The sequence below is a fragment of the Jaculus jaculus genome, chromosome 3 (genome assembly GCF_020740685.1).
Source record: "Jaculus jaculus isolate mJacJac1 chromosome 3, mJacJac1.mat.Y.cur, whole genome shotgun sequence".
Classification (NCBI taxonomy): Eukaryota; Metazoa; Chordata; class Mammalia; order Rodentia; family Dipodidae; genus Jaculus; species Jaculus jaculus.
This window is the reverse complement of record NC_059104.1, coordinates 190,243,284-190,258,621: the sequence shown is the minus strand read 5'-3', so window position 1 is coordinate 190,258,621 and position 15,338 is coordinate 190,243,284. Positions and strand designations below refer to the sequence as shown.

Below are 15,338 nucleotides of genomic sequence, written 5' to 3'. Positions count from 1 at the left end.
GGAACCAGTAAATATCACCAGGGGAAAAATTATGGGCAACATGCTTGTTCATCTCTTCACAGTTCTCTTCCCTGGTAAATCTTATCTTTCAAATCCTCATCACCTACACAGTATCCCAGAAGATTTCACTTTGTCTGCCTTATTTGTGGTATGAGTGATGGTCTTCCAGTTATCTATCACTGGAGGCAGAAAGTCTTAACTATTATTGCCGATATGAGTGCTTTGAGTGACAAGACTTGACCCATAAATATATCCCACCTAAATATATTTTGTTATGAATTCTCTACGATGTAAACCCTATTTTAAAAAGTTCAAGTAAATAAAAAGGTAAACAAGAACTCTTTATGCTCCATGAATATAAAGCGTGTTTCTTTCAGACAGGCTTTACACCCAGGTGGAAGCAGCCAACGCCTTTAACCCTAGAATTTGGGAAGCTGAGGCAGAAACCTGGAGTCAAGGTTACAGCAAGACCTTGTCTCAAAAACCAAAGAAATAGAACTGGGTGTGGGGGCACACGCCTGTAATCCCAGCACTCAGGAGACTGAGGTAGGAGGAGCTCTGTGAGTTCAAGGCCACCTGAGACTACATAGTGAATTCCAGGTCAGCCTGGGCTAGAGTGAAACCCTACCTCAAAATAAATAAATAAATAAATAAAAAGCCTTTTCTAATTCCCTAAGCTCAGTGACTGGCCCGCTATCTGGACTCAGTACCCGTTGTCCTTGGACTCTTCCTTGAGCACAAACTAAAAACGGATGCCAGTGAGCCAAGTACATACAACACAGGCATGCACCGAGCCCTCTTAGTACTTACGTGCTTCCATTCGTGGAGATAAGGAAGATATATCTTCCCATTTGCATCAACATGCTTTCCTGTTTTAATAGTCATTGAACTAGTAGGCTTAACAAAGCAGATAGGGGGATTATATGGGTATGTGTCCAGCAACCAGAGGCATATTGGAATATTGTATGTATTACCTGAGACAGAAAAAAAAACTTGTTATTTTATTCTTATCATCTTTCAATAGTCAAAAAGATACATAACTGTATCCACAAGCTGACCAACATCTGTAACGTTCTCACTGTAACTGTTCAGGAGTCAATGACATAAGCCTCTTCTTAGCTCTGTGAAATGGAATTGGCTTCAGTTAAAACAGGTTCAAAGGACCCAATAGTCAGGGCACCAAACATAAAACCCAAGCCACCGTTTCAGTCATCTAACATAACTTACATTTTTCTTTTACACTTTCAGTACATATATGTAAGTAAATTTCACTCAGGGACTTGTGAGACCTCAGATTAATTCCACCTACAGAACAGTTAACAGATAAAACCTAAATTTATTCTCACCACCTGGAATTTTTGAAAATGAATTCCCCAGACTAGTACAGACCTGCTTGAGGGAACGGGGCAGGTTTGGTTTCCCATAACCAACTTCCCTTATCAGAACTTAGTTTCTGAGGGCGATGTTCAATTAGTAATTGTAGATTTCACTCAGCTGTTCATAAGCTTATTATAGAATATTTTTCTGATTGCCCTAACTGCTTCCTGTTTATGACTGACACATCTTGTAATAGTCAGTCTCAAGTCTGTGTTCATGCTCTTCCCACCCAGCCTGTGTCTACACAGCAGAGCACCTTGCTTCCTATCATCCCACAAATGACAGAACTGTGGTCTGAGCAGTTAAGGTCTCCAAGGCTCAGGCTTTTGGAACGTGGTCCCAGGATGGGGATGCTGCTTTGGGAAGATGCAGAGTCTTTAAGAAGTGGGACATAGCTTGAAGAAGTAGGTCACTAGGGAAGGGTTTCTGAAGGTTATACTGGTCTCTGGTTTTGGCCAGTCTCTCTGGGACACAAGTCTTAGCTAATCCCGAGGAAGGAGTAATTAGCAAACAGCTGCCCAAAACCAGAATAATGTTATAAAACTGAATGTTCCCTTATCATTCTAGGCACCCAGCAGAAGGTGGCTAACAGAGACTTAGCTAGTAGCATAATCAGAAATAACAGCGACTTTCCTGCCTCTTGATTATACCCGAGGTTATTGTGGCACATATTCTCTCAATTATCAGTTCTCTGAGTTAGGTTCTATTATCCAAATGCTACAGATGTTCACAGTTACACACCTCAGAGATACCAGAGTAAGAACTCAAACCTAATTCTATCCTGACTTAAAAGCCCCTACCTGAGCCATTACCCCATACAGCTTGCCATGGGCAGAGACATCTGATGGTACACAAGGCTGAGCTGACACCTAAGATCCCAGAGCAGTTCTAGGATCCTCTGACTCTTGAAACATAAAACTCCTCTGGTGTAATCAGGTCCTTCCTTGTTGATGTGTCTGGTAAGGAAGTTCTTTCAAACTGAAACCATGAAGTGCTGCTGAACATAGGTGAATGGCAGCTGAAGCCAAGGGCTGCATTATCACAAAAGCCCTGCAGAAGTTCATCCAATTCAAATTCCTAGGTTACATATTCCTGTCGGCAAATGCATGGACATTGGAAACATAATAATTACCTCTATAGTGCACAGGGATGGTTCCAGTGAGACTCATTAGTTCCCTCGAACTGCCATCATTAAAAACTGTGAAGAGAAAACAAAGATTTAATATGAGCATTCTTGGGGATACTCTCATGTAAGTTTCTCCTTTAGAAACTGTCCTGGAATAAGCTAACATGTTCACGTGTAGTAATATTTTCTGTCGAGGAACAAAGATTCCTTTGTTGACTCACTCAGCTTGAAATGTTTTGGATTACTTATCAAAGCAGATCTGAGTTGTGATAAATATGAATTTTTGTTCTCCAACTAACAGGAATCTAAAACTACTGAAAATCACTATCAAGTCACTGAACAAGAAGGTACGTATTGTGCCTAAAATTAAACCCCAAATTAGTTGTTTATAACAAATCTAAGAATAATAAATGAACAAACAACAAAAATTACTATCAAAGGTGTTGCTTTAGTGCTGGAGAGATGGCTTAGCGGTTAAGCGCTTGCCTGTGAAGCCTAAGGACCCCGGTTCGAGGCTCGGTTCCCCAGGTCCCACGTTAGCCAGATGCACAAGGGGGCGCACGCGTCTGGAGCTCGTTTACAGAGGCTGGAAGCCCTGGCGCGCCCATTCTCTCTCTCTCTCCGTCTTTCTCTCTGTGTCTGTCACTCTCAAATAAATAAATAAATAAATAAATAAATAAATAATTAAATAATTAAAAAAAAAAAAAGGTGGTGCTTTAGTTTGGTGGCAGGGCACTGCTTAGCGTCCTGAGACACTGGGTTTGATCCTCAGTACTACAGAAAAGGAAAAAAGTCACTGTCAAATGATGTCATACTAAATGAACTTAGTACTATTACATATTATAAATTGTCACTCATGGGGCTGGAGAGATGGCTTAGAGGTTAAGGTGCTTACCTACAAAGCCAAAGGACCCAGATTTGACTCCCCAGTACCCATGTAAGCCAGATGCACAAGGGGGCACACACATCTGGAATTCGTTTGCAGCGTCTGGAGGCCCTGGTGTGTCCATTCTCTCTCTACCTGCCTATTTCTCTCTCTATCAAATAAGTAAATAACTTAAAAAAAGAAATTATTCTTATAAAAAATAAAAAATGTAAACAGTCACTCACATCATTCTCAATCCTAATATAGCGTCAAAACACAGGACTGGGCTGGAGAGATGGCTTAGCGGTTAAGCGCTTGCCTGTGAAGCCTAAGGACCCCGGTTCGAGGCTCGGTTCCCCAGGTCCCACGTTAGCCAGATGCACAAGGGGGTGCACACGTCTGGAGTTCGTTTGCAGAGGCTGGAAGCCCTGGCGCGCCCATTCCCTCTCTCTCTCCCTCTATCTGTCTTTCTCTCTGTCTCTGTCACTCTCAAATAAATAAATAAAATATTAAAAAAAAAAACAAAAAAACACAGGACTGAGGACAAAGTTTCCAGTTAAATATGGTCACCTTGTTTCAATGTGTTTCTCATTCTACATCTTTTCTTTACAGATTAATCTGGGCATATACCTTGTGTTTCATGGACTGTTTTATTTGTAACAATGATTTGGCATAAACACTGTATCTCACAGGGCAAAAGCCATGCTATGGCGTGAATCTAAAATGTCGTCCAAAGGTTCATGTGTTAAAGGTTTGGTTGATAGTTGCTGGGCTTTGGGGAGGTGACTACATCAAGAGAGCCCTAGCCTCATTAGAGATTAATTTACTAAAGGACCTATAACATGGCATTACTGGGAGATGGTGAAGCTAGGTGGAGGGGCCAAATGGAGGAAATGGGATACATCTTATCCCAGGTCGTCTCTCTCCCTCTGCCACATTTTCCAGGATGGTCTGCTTCAGAAGCCCATACTGTGGCATCAAGAGACCATGGCCTGAAACTGAACCAAGGTAAGTCTTTCCTCTTTTAAGCTGATTTTGTCACAATGATGAACAGCTGACCAATACAGGTTGTAATACAGATAGAACACAGAACTATACAATTGATACTCACCCCTCACTGACAGCTGACAAATATAATAAGCCATGTCACCATTTATTCTAATCTTTGCATTTAAAAGTTCAAACATGAGGGGGCTGAAGAGACGGTTTAGTGGGTAAGACACTTGCCTGCAAAGCCAAAGGACCCAGGTTCGAGTTCCAAGGACCCACATAAGTCAGATGAACAAGGTGGCACATGTGTCTGTAGTTCATTTGCAGTGGCTAGAGGCCCTGGCATGACTTTTTTCTCCCCCTCTCTCTCAAATAATTTTTTTTTAAAGGAGTTCAATGAGTTGGGTATGGTAGCATACATCTTTAATTCCAGCACTTGGGAGGCAGGAATAGGAGGATCCCTGTGAGTCTGAGGCCAGCCTGGGACTACAGAATAAATTTCAGGTCAGCCTGGGCTAGAATGAGACTCTACCTTGGAAAAAAAAAAAAAAAACAAACCAAAAGGTTGTAACATCCTGCTGGGCATAATGGTTCGTGTATCTAATCCCAGTCATTGGAAAGCTGAGATAGGAGGATTGCCATAAGTCTGATGCCTTGCGCTATAGTAAGTTCTAGGCCAATCTAGGCTAAAGCCCCTGCCTCAAAAGCAAAATAAAAAAATTCATGAAGTTGAAACACCTTATTTAAATTTACGGTTTTGTGCACTCTAAAACCATTTTGATGATAATGGTTTAAACTTCGTCCAACAACATAAATCTTGTGTGCTGATGTTTAATCTATAACTTTTGATCAACATATTTATTCTTTTAGCATGTGCTCCAGCCATTTTTCTCACCACTGAAGCCATTTTCAACTAATTTTGGTAATATGAGGGATTTGCAGGTTGAAATACCACAGTGCAATTTGTCGACAGACACGAGATAGGTTGAAATGAGGGCAGTATTATCCTAGGCTCTGGTTCATGCCTCTGCTGCTTAGGAAAGGCAGAACTGACCATTCCTGGTACCTGCCACTTCTCTTCACCAGGACCTAATGTTTTCTAGCTCCCAGGTTAAGTGGAACTTACAAAGTCTCAGCTGCAAAACTCAGTTCCCTGCCTTCTAAGCCAAGAGCCTCAAAAGAAAAAAACTTCAGCTGCTGTTTCTTCCTTAAATCACAACTTTGTTTCAGTATAAAGATAAATTGCTATCTACCCATTCTACAGAATCAAAGACCATTATTAAAAAATACTTTTGAGCTGGGCGTGGTGGCATACACTTTTAATCCCAGCACTCGGGAGGCAGAGGTAGGAGGATTGCCATTGAGTTCGAGGCCACCCTGAGACTACATAGTGAATTCCAGGAGAGGCCTGAGCTAGAGTGAAACCCTACCTCAAAAAAAAAAACAAAAAAAAAAAAACAAAAAAAAAAAAAAACAAAAAAAAAAACTTTTGAGTTAATCCCAACACTTGGGAGGCAGAGGTAGGATGATCACCATGAGTTTGAGACCACCCTGAGACTACACAGTGGATTTTAGGTTAGCCTGGGCTAGAGTGAAACCCTTCCTCAAAAAAACCAAAACCAAACCAAAACAAAACTTTTCAGGGCTAGAGAGATGCCTTAGCAGTTAAGGCACTTGCCTGCAAAGGCTAACCACCTGAGTTTGATGCTCTAGTATCCACATAAAGCCAGATGCAAAGTGGCACATGCATTTGGAGTTCATTTGCAGTGGCTGGAGGCCCTGGTGTGCCCATTCTCTTTCTTTCTCTATCACTCTCTGCTTACAAATAAATAAAAATAAAAATTTTATAAATACTTCTCACCTCTATGAAATGGAAGAGACAGTTCATAGTACAGTCTTACACAGTATATTCCTGAGTATAGAGACACTTCAGAAGAATAAATAAGAGGAGCTAAGTACTCTTAGCACAGCATATGCTGTTGTATTAGTAAATTAATCTTCTATTGGTTCTAAGAAATCTTGCTGCAGGGAAACTGGGGTTTAGTTTTTCCTGAAGAAACACAGTTGACCTATGCTGCCAGGCTACCTAGATTCCTATGGCCTCTGGCTCAAGAGGTGAGACAAACAGTTTCACCACCACACTGACTGAAGCCTATTTTGTGTCATCATCTCATTTTATTTTTTTATTTTATCTCAATTTTATCTTTTCAGATAGGGTCTCAGGTATCCTAGACTGGCTTCCAACTCACTGATCTTCCTGCTTCCATCCCCCAAATGCTGGGATTAAAGGCTTACACAATCACACCTGGTTTTGGTTCTGGGGCTCAAACCCAGGGCTTTGTGCATACTAGATAAGCACTCTACCAATGAAGCTACAACCCTCCTTTAAACATTGCCATTGAATTTTGCTTAATTCATAATTGCTCAAACTTACCCAGATTTTTGCCTCCTCCCATCCTGACCTTAGCAACATTCCAGCACAGCAAAGCAAATAAGCAAGTACATTCCATGAGTCGAAACTTGCATAGGTGTATGTGAGAGTATTCAAAACAAAACAAAACTTCCAAGGGCTAAACAATCATCAAGCCTCATAATTTCTTATTCCTTGATACCGTTTTAGGTACTCAATTTTACAACTGACAACCCAACAAACATAAAAAGAAAATGAGAAAAATGCAATCTAAACAAAAGAAAGACTCAAACTACAGTAATGGATAGTCTTACTGCAAAAACTTACCATATGAATCCAATACAGGTTTGAGATCTTTGTATAAAGTAATGACATTGACAATTTCACGTACAGTTAGGTCTCTGTACTTGTACTAAAAAGCAAAAATCACAAAAGATTCAGTTAAAATCAGTGCGTATTATTTTACTGCCAGATTAATTTCCTTACAATCTTATTTCCTTTGCACTACTCTTCTCCACAGCATAGGCTTTTCTCTAACACTTAAAGCCAAAGGGACCTCGAGCCTCAGTATCTCACCTGCCACCTGTATGAACCTCACCCAAGAGCTTACCTGTCTTAGCTACTGAAAAGGCTCATCCAAAATAAATAATAAAAAAGGCCAGGCATGGTGGCATACACCTTTAATCCCATCACTCAGGAGGCAGAAGTAGGAGGATTGCTGTGAGTTCTAGGCCACCCTGAAACTACATAATGAATTCCAGGTCAGCCTGGGCTAGAGTGAGACCCTACTTCAAAAAAAAAAAATTTTTTTTTCTTTTTCCTATGTTGCTGAGGCTGGCTTCAAACTAGTGATCCTCCTCAGTCTCCATCCCTCAGTAACTGGCAAAGTACAGATCTCTCAAAGACCTAGCTTGCATTTCTTTTTAAAAGATTCTTCTCCATGCCTCAAATTCTCTTCCTTCTCAAGCTTCAGCACTTATTGTCAGTATCAATTATTTTGCAGTGGATCACTGGCTACATTGTGTTTTTGCCTCACTTGTTCCATTCCACTCCAGAATAGCACCCTTGCCTGGACACATGTGGTTTAAGTCAGATGCTGCCCCCCCCCCCATAAGCTCGTGTGTTCTGAAGGCTTGCTCCCCAGGTGATGGCAATTTGGGAGGTGGAGCCGACTGGGGGAGGTGTGTTGCTGGGGGAAGACCTTGAGGCTTATTAGTCCCTAGCTTGCCAGTGTTAGTTTGGCTCACTCTCCTGCTGCTGCTGTCTACCTGCTGTGGCAAAGAGGTGATGTCCAGCATCTTGCTCATGCTATGCTTTCCTTTTCCATCATGAAACTTTCCAGGGACTGTAAGCCAAAACAAATACTTTCCTACCATCATCTGCTTTTTGTCCCAGCAATGAGAAGATAACTACAACAGACAATTGGTGTGAGCTGTGGAGTTGTTGCTGCTGGAAACCTTGACTGGCTTTGTTTGCTTGGAACTGATTTATAGGAGGGATGTGGGAAGATTTTGAAACTATGAACTAAGAGATGCCTTGCAGAGTTTAATGGACCATTCTGATCAGTTTGAGACCTAAATGCAGAAAGAACTACAGGTGTGGCTTATGAGGGGAAGAACGAATTACCCAGACTGGGCTAGAAACAGTGTGTGAAAGGCTTGCTGTGCTATGCCTGTGTTATAAGAACTTCAGGAGGGCTGAGTTTAGAAAAAATGAACTGGTGTGGTAAGCAGATGGATATAGCAGATAAATAAAAGTTGGGCAGGAGACAACAGCCTGCTTCACTTGCAACTGTTTGAAAAATTCCCACCATTGAGAGGACCAGCTGTTCTGTACTGGGACAGCAGAAAGAATATTTAACTCTTGAAAATAGGGAGCCCGCTGATCCAGTGTCCTACTTTTCAAAGTCAGCTCCCCAACCCACCGGATTATCAAATTTGGTAGCCCACCTGGTACTATGGGAGTATAACAAATGCAGGGAATGAGGATCATTCGATTTGCAATGCTGTTTGTTTCTAGGAAATGGACAGGGTTGTTGGCAGTTCCTGTGCAGAGGCCCAATGGAGCCATGAGGATGAACCACAGGTTGCAGTGGACCCAAGATTTTTTTTTTTTTTTAGGACTATGCAACAGCTGCCAAGAGCTGCTAGCTCAAAATGGAGTTTTTTCCAGACTCTAACCAGCCCAGTTGGATGGATGGAATTAGAACCCCCGAGACTTCGTCACTGGTCAACTTGGTGCTACAGGATTTGATGTTTGCCCTGTTTTACATCTTGCAATGGTTCAATCTTTCCTTGCTGTGCCCAATGCCATCTTTTACAGTGTCAATGTTTAATGTAATTATGTGCTTTTGGTATTACATGGTTAACAGTTAAGACACCTTGGACTATGGGGGTGTTTGGACAGTACTGGAACTAAAAAATAAGGGGGAGGGTAAGTTTTAAAGTTGCACTGTATGCATTACTTTTCAACCCATGGAAGGTCATGAGTTTATGGGGTCTAGGAACAGAATGTGGTGGTTTGAATCAGATGTCCCCCATAAACTGCTTTGTTATGAATGCTTGGTTCCCAGCTGATGGCAGTTTGAGAGGGACAGCTTTGCTGGAGGTGTGCTGCTGGGGCTGGGCTTAGGGGTGTTAGAGCAGCTCTCCCTTATTAGAATCCAGCTCACTCTCATGCTGCGGTTTTCCACTCGCTGAGATATGGAGGCGATATCCAGCCTCTGTTCTACTATATTTTCCCTGCTATCATGAAGCTTCCCCTGGAGACTGTTAGTAAAAATAAAAACTTTCCTCCCGCAGGCCTGGAAGGAGCTTGGGTCCTCATCTGATCATGATACAATGGGGCTCAAGGGCTGACAAGCTCTGTCACACAGCTCACCAGCTTCAGTGCTTCCTTTTTAATGAGCAGCCAGCAGCTCCTGAGGATGGGGCTCCGCGGTAGAGTGCTGGCCCAGGAGGCACAAGGTCTTGGGGTTTAATTACACACACACACACACACCTTTAGTAGACTCAAATGAACATGACAGAGACCAAGACAAACAGGACATAAGCAATTACAAGTAACAGCAGCAACACAAGATGGGATTACAGGCATGTGGTCCTAGTCTAGCAGTGTGGTACCAGTCATCACAGCACTGAAGACAGAAAAATGAAACACAATACATGAAGCTATCCATAAAACAAGACCATTCAAAGCAGCCAATTCACAGTGGCATACACCTATAACCAACATACAGGAGGCACAGGCACAATCTTAGTGCAAGGACTATGCTACGGCATTCATGAGTATGGTGCTAAATACTCAGCATATTGATATAGCACCTTGGGATTCATTTGTTGAAACAAAAAAGTCTGGGAGCTGGGGAGATGACTCAGCCTTTGGGGGCACTCGCTTGCAAAGCCTGATGGCCCAGGTTTGGTTCCCCAGAACCCACATAGAGATGCACAGGTACACATGCATCTGAGTTTTGTTTACAATGGCAAGAGGGCATGGTGTGCCCATTCTTATTCTCATTCTTTCTCCTTATAATAAAAAAAATTTAAACAAGTCTAGGCTGGGCGTAGTAACACATGCCACTAATCCCAGCAGTTTGGAGGTTGAGGTAGGAGGATGACTGTGATTTCGGAGCCAGTCTGGAGCTATAGAGTAGTTCCAGGTCAGCCTGGCTAGCTAGAGTGAAACCCTGCACAAGTGCGCAGGCGCACGTACAGCGACACTATTCATTTGTCCTACAGAAGCTTCCATGAATTGGAAATTGCTAACTACATTCATTCATGATGCTTTTCACTGGGGGAAAAATATCTGGGGATTTCTATGATGTCAGCAACCACTGATACTCAATGTCTAGACACATTTTATTTATTTTTTTTGGTTTTTCAAGGTAGAGTCTCACTCTGGTCCAGGCTGACCTGGAATTAACTCTGTCATCTCAGGGTGGCCTTGAACTCATGGTAATCCTCCCACCTCTGCCTAACGAGTGTTGGGATTAAAGGCGTGCGCCACCACGCCCGGCTTAGATATATTTTCTTTAAACCTACTGCAATACTGGACATTCTGATCGCAGTGAGATGTGATCAGATTATGGATGTGTCTTGAAAGCAGAGCTAGAGCAGGATTTTCTGATCTGTTGTACAAGTAATACAGAAAGATGTCTGAAGGAGTTCTAAGATTTTGGCTTCAGCAATAGGAAGTGTGCGTATTGATTTTGTACCTACCCCATCACCAAAATTGTTCATCAAGGTCACCAATAGCAGCTACATGGTGTGCAATGCCAATTCTGAATTCAATTTATTACCAGTATTTAATGAAGCTGATTTCTTCTCTTAAATCATGTTCTTGGGACTGGGAATGGTGGTTAAGAGGACTCACCCCTTAAATATGAGGGCTTCTGTGGCCAGAGACCACCAGGTTCAATTCCCAAGGACCCATGTGAAAAGCTAGAACTGACCACACACACCTATAACCCCAGTCTACAAGGACTTGACAATCACTGGAGTTTGCTGAGGGACAGCAGCTCGCATACACATCACATGCATTCTTTATGTGATTTCCAAAGCATCAATGATGTCTTCCTTCTCTCTATAGCTACTCCTGTCTCTTTGCTGGTTCTTTCTCTTCTAGTGAATTATTACTGAGCCTCAGAACTCATTATTTCACCCTCCTCTTCTAAACTCAACCCTTTGGTGTGATCCCTCTTGTTTAAAATATCATTTAAGGAGCTGGAAAGATTACTTAGTGGTTAAGGCACTTGCCAGTGAAGCCTAAGGATCCAGGTTCAATATCCCAGTACCCATATAAGCCAGATGCACATGGTAACGCATGTGTTCTAGAGTTCGTTTGCAGAGGCTAGAGGCCCTAGTGCACCCATTCTCTCTCTAATAAATAAAATAGCATTTATATGTTGAAAACTACCAGGTTAAAAATTTCCAGGGTGTGTGCCGGGTGTGGTGGCTCACACCTTTAATCCCAGTACTTGGGAGGCAGAGGTAGGAGAATCACCATGAGTTCAAGGCCACCCTGAGACTGCATACTGAATTCTAGGTCAACCTGAGCTAGAGTGAAACCCTACCTCAAAAAAAAAAATAAAAATAAAAAAAAAATTCCAGGGTCTGGAGAGATGGTTTAGTGGTTAAGGCACTTACCTGTAAAACATAAGGATCTGAGTTCAATCCCACAGCACCCACATAAAATCAGATACATAAGGTGATGTGTGTGTTTGGAGTTCATGTGCAGTGGCTAGAGGCCCTGGCATGCCCATTTTCTATCTCCCTCTTTTTTTGAAAAAAGTTCTAGTCTGGGAGCTGGGCATGGTGGTACACACCTTTAATCTCAGCACTTGGGAGGCAGAAGTAAGAGGATCACCATAAATTCGAGGCCACCCTGAGACTACATAGTGAATTCCAGGTCAGTAGTAGGAGGCCCTGGTGAACCAATACTCTCATTCTGTCTGCCTCTTTCTCTCAAGTAAATAAATAAAAATATGTTTTAAAAATTCCAGTCTAGGGCTGAGGAGATGGCTCAGAGGTCAGGGCACTTGCTTGCAAAGCCTGCTGGCCCTGGAGTTAATTCCCCAGTATCCACATAAAGCTAGCCACAAAAAGTGGCACAGGCATCTGGCACTTGAAGTGGCGAGGCCCTGACACACCCCACACAGTGAAATTAAAAAAGAAATTCCAGTCTGAACCTCCTCCTTAAACTCCAGACATATACAGTAATCTTTTGCTTTCAATGACCCTTTGCCAACCTCAGGTCAAAAATATTAAGTAGAGGGCTGGAAAGATGGCTCAGCAGTTCAGGTGTTGGTCCATAAAGTCCAATGACCTGAGCTTGAGTGCTGTAAGTTTGAGGCTAACCTGACTACACAGTGAGTTCCAGGTCAGCCTGGGCTAGAATGAGATCCTAACTCGAAAAACCAAAAAATAAAAGAATGGAGAATTTTATAAATAAACAATTTATAAATTTTATTACTTTTCTGAGATAGTAACCCATACTGGCCTCAAATTCAGTATGGAACTGAAGATTTACTCCTGAGCTTCCTGCCTTCACCTCCCAAGTGCTGGGATTACAGGCATATGTCATCATGTCACTTTATGTGGTGTAGGGAGGGCTTACTGCATTCAAGTACTCTACCAACTGAGCTAAAGCCCTAGCTGTTCTGTAAGTTTTAAAGTGCATGCATTTCTGAGTAGCATGACTCCATAAGGAGAGCTCTGCTGTCCGACTGTGCCACCCAGAAAACGAATCATCCACATTGTACATGCTGCCCTGCCTGTTAGTGACTTAGTGACTGTCAGCGTTTGTGTTCAGGGAACTCTTATTTTACTTCAGAATGGTTCAAAAGTACAAGAGTACTGACAGCAGAAATGTTAACAGAGCATTTTAGTTGTCCTACTTTATTTACGTTGCTAATGCCTCACACATGTGGGCACAGGCTTCAGCAGTGGCCAGTTGCAGGAATCTGCAGTCTGTCTTGAAAAGCTTCCTCTGCGGACAGGGTGGGGGAGCTATATATCCACCAGCAATCTGAGGTCTCCACTTGGCTGTCCAATGTCAAGCCAACCATGAACAAAACTGAGCTTCTTGTCTTGCGCCCTCCCTTATCCTTCCCATCACTCTTGCAGCTGCTCAGGCCTCAAGCCTCAGCTACCCTTGATGCTTCTCTTCCTCATAGCCGCAGGAAACCCTTAAAGCATATTGAAAATCTGACACTTCCATCTCCAAAGCTAGTCATAGTATGGGCCATCTGCATCTCTCAGCTAGAGTGTAACTGCCTCTGCACAGGCGTCTGTCTAGTTTCAGCACGGTACCTGCAAAGTAGTTAAGTCACAGCACACCGAGAGCTCCTCATCACAATCCAACTGAATGCTAAGGTCCTTACAACGACCTCCTACCCCCATCATGGATATTCACTCTAAAATCATCCAGCAGTGCAGCCATGTTGCCATTCCTTGTTTCTCTACACGGAACCACAAACTTCTGCCTGCATCCTTGGCACATGATGGTCCTTCTTCCCAGAATATCCTTAACCCAGATTGTTCCTGAGCTCAAATAGCACTTCTCAGAAAGGCCTTTCCTTTACTCTCTGACACAGATCTATAACCCTTCCCCAGCACTCTTTCCTGCTTTATTTTTCTTGAAAGCAGTTATCAGCCTTCTAAAATATTACTTAATGTGCTTCTGACATTATTGACTTCTATATGAATTTAAATTTAGCAGTGTAGTTTTTTGGTGTGTCTGTCACACTGTTCTATCCCTACAATTGGGGGTACATAGCCACCTTTACTGCATCATTCTACTCACTTAGATAGGGTCCACCCTGTGGGAATGATGTAGAAATACTGCATGAGAACACAGAAAATTAGTCTAATGAACAAAGCAGAACCTTACTGGTATAAAACAAGGGAGACCGACGGCATACCTCTGTCAGCTGATTCAATTAGAGACACACTAATGGTTTTTAAATTAAACTACTAAGTCAAGGCAGGGGTCTCAAATACCTTCATTAGGGTAGAGGCTCCACAATAATATGAAGTCAGACTATTGGGGCTTAAAAAAAAAACTATTCCCTTAATCCCAGCACTCGGGAGGCAGAGGTAAAAGGAGGGCCACGAGTTCAAGGCCACCCTGAGACTACACAGTGAATTACAGGTCAGCCTGAACTAGAGTGAGACCCTACCTCAAAAATAAATAAAAATTAGAAATAATCTATTATTTAATATAAATGTTACAATACAGACCTTTACCTGGGCCACAATCTACGTTCTCCTAAATCTCCTGATATTCAGGATAACTACTGGAAAGAAAAGTCAAGAAGCCTAGAAGATATGGTTAGACAAGAGATGTTTAGCCTTCAATCTAGGGCTCTGGGGCTGATGTTAGAGATGAAATATATTTCTAAAAGCTATATACGTAGTGTTTTATTATATGTTTAAAACTGTTAAGGCCAACGATTTTTTGTTGTTTTGCCATTCTTGCTTTGATAATAGTGCCCGTTGAACTGCAGAACAGTCAACTCTCAATAACCTTATGTATACCTTATTACAAAATTGGTAAATTTCAAAAACCAAAAGCTATTAATTCTGGAGCCGGGTTGTCTGTGTGAAATAGTCACTAAACTAAGTCATGACTTAAAATACAAAATTCCATCATTTTTGTAATACATCGGCCAGGCTGCGAGAACTGTCAATCACACTCAATGTAAACAAGACAGTCAATTTTGGGAAACCCATGAAATGGAAGAGAATTCCGTGATTTCAGCCGAGGCGGGGAGGGACCGGTACTCTGAATTTTCTGGTCGCTTCCGTTCCATCAAGCAACTAAAGCAACCGCACGCAGCTCCGGCAGCGGCGGGCGGGGAGGCGCCCAGCCCGGGCCGGGCGGCAGCGGCCCTCTCGGCGCCGCGCTCGGCTCGCTTCGGGCTGGGGCCGCGGGCTCACCTTGGACACCATCTTCTTCAGCTGGCTCTCGGACACCGCCATGACGTCCGCGCGGCTCGCGTCCCCGCAAGCACAGGATCACCGCCGCCGGCCGCCAGACAATCGCTACCCCCGCCCCCGCCAACAACAGGA

General features: G+C 42.8%; 1 protein-coding gene across 2 annotated transcripts in view; it reads right to left on the bottom strand.

The window, feature by feature from the left end:
- Nucleotides 1-15,338, bottom strand: part of Tsg101 (tumor susceptibility 101) — a 59,656-nt gene extending 44,318 nt beyond the window's left edge. The window contains exons 1-4 of one of the 2 annotated variants that reach the window (XM_004650803.3): nucleotides 15,207-15,338; nucleotides 7,096-7,180; nucleotides 2,510-2,575; nucleotides 811-974 (exon numbers count right to left, since the gene is read on the bottom strand). In XM_004650803.3, the coding sequence (XP_004650860.1) occupies nucleotides 811-974; nucleotides 2,510-2,575; nucleotides 7,096-7,180; nucleotides 15,207-15,248 (357 nt within the window). In that variant the 5' untranslated portion in view covers nucleotides 15,249-15,338. The remainder of the gene's footprint in view (nucleotides 1-810; nucleotides 975-2,509; nucleotides 2,576-7,095; nucleotides 7,181-15,206) is intronic. The other variant, XM_045145447.1, reaches the window with a different exon arrangement.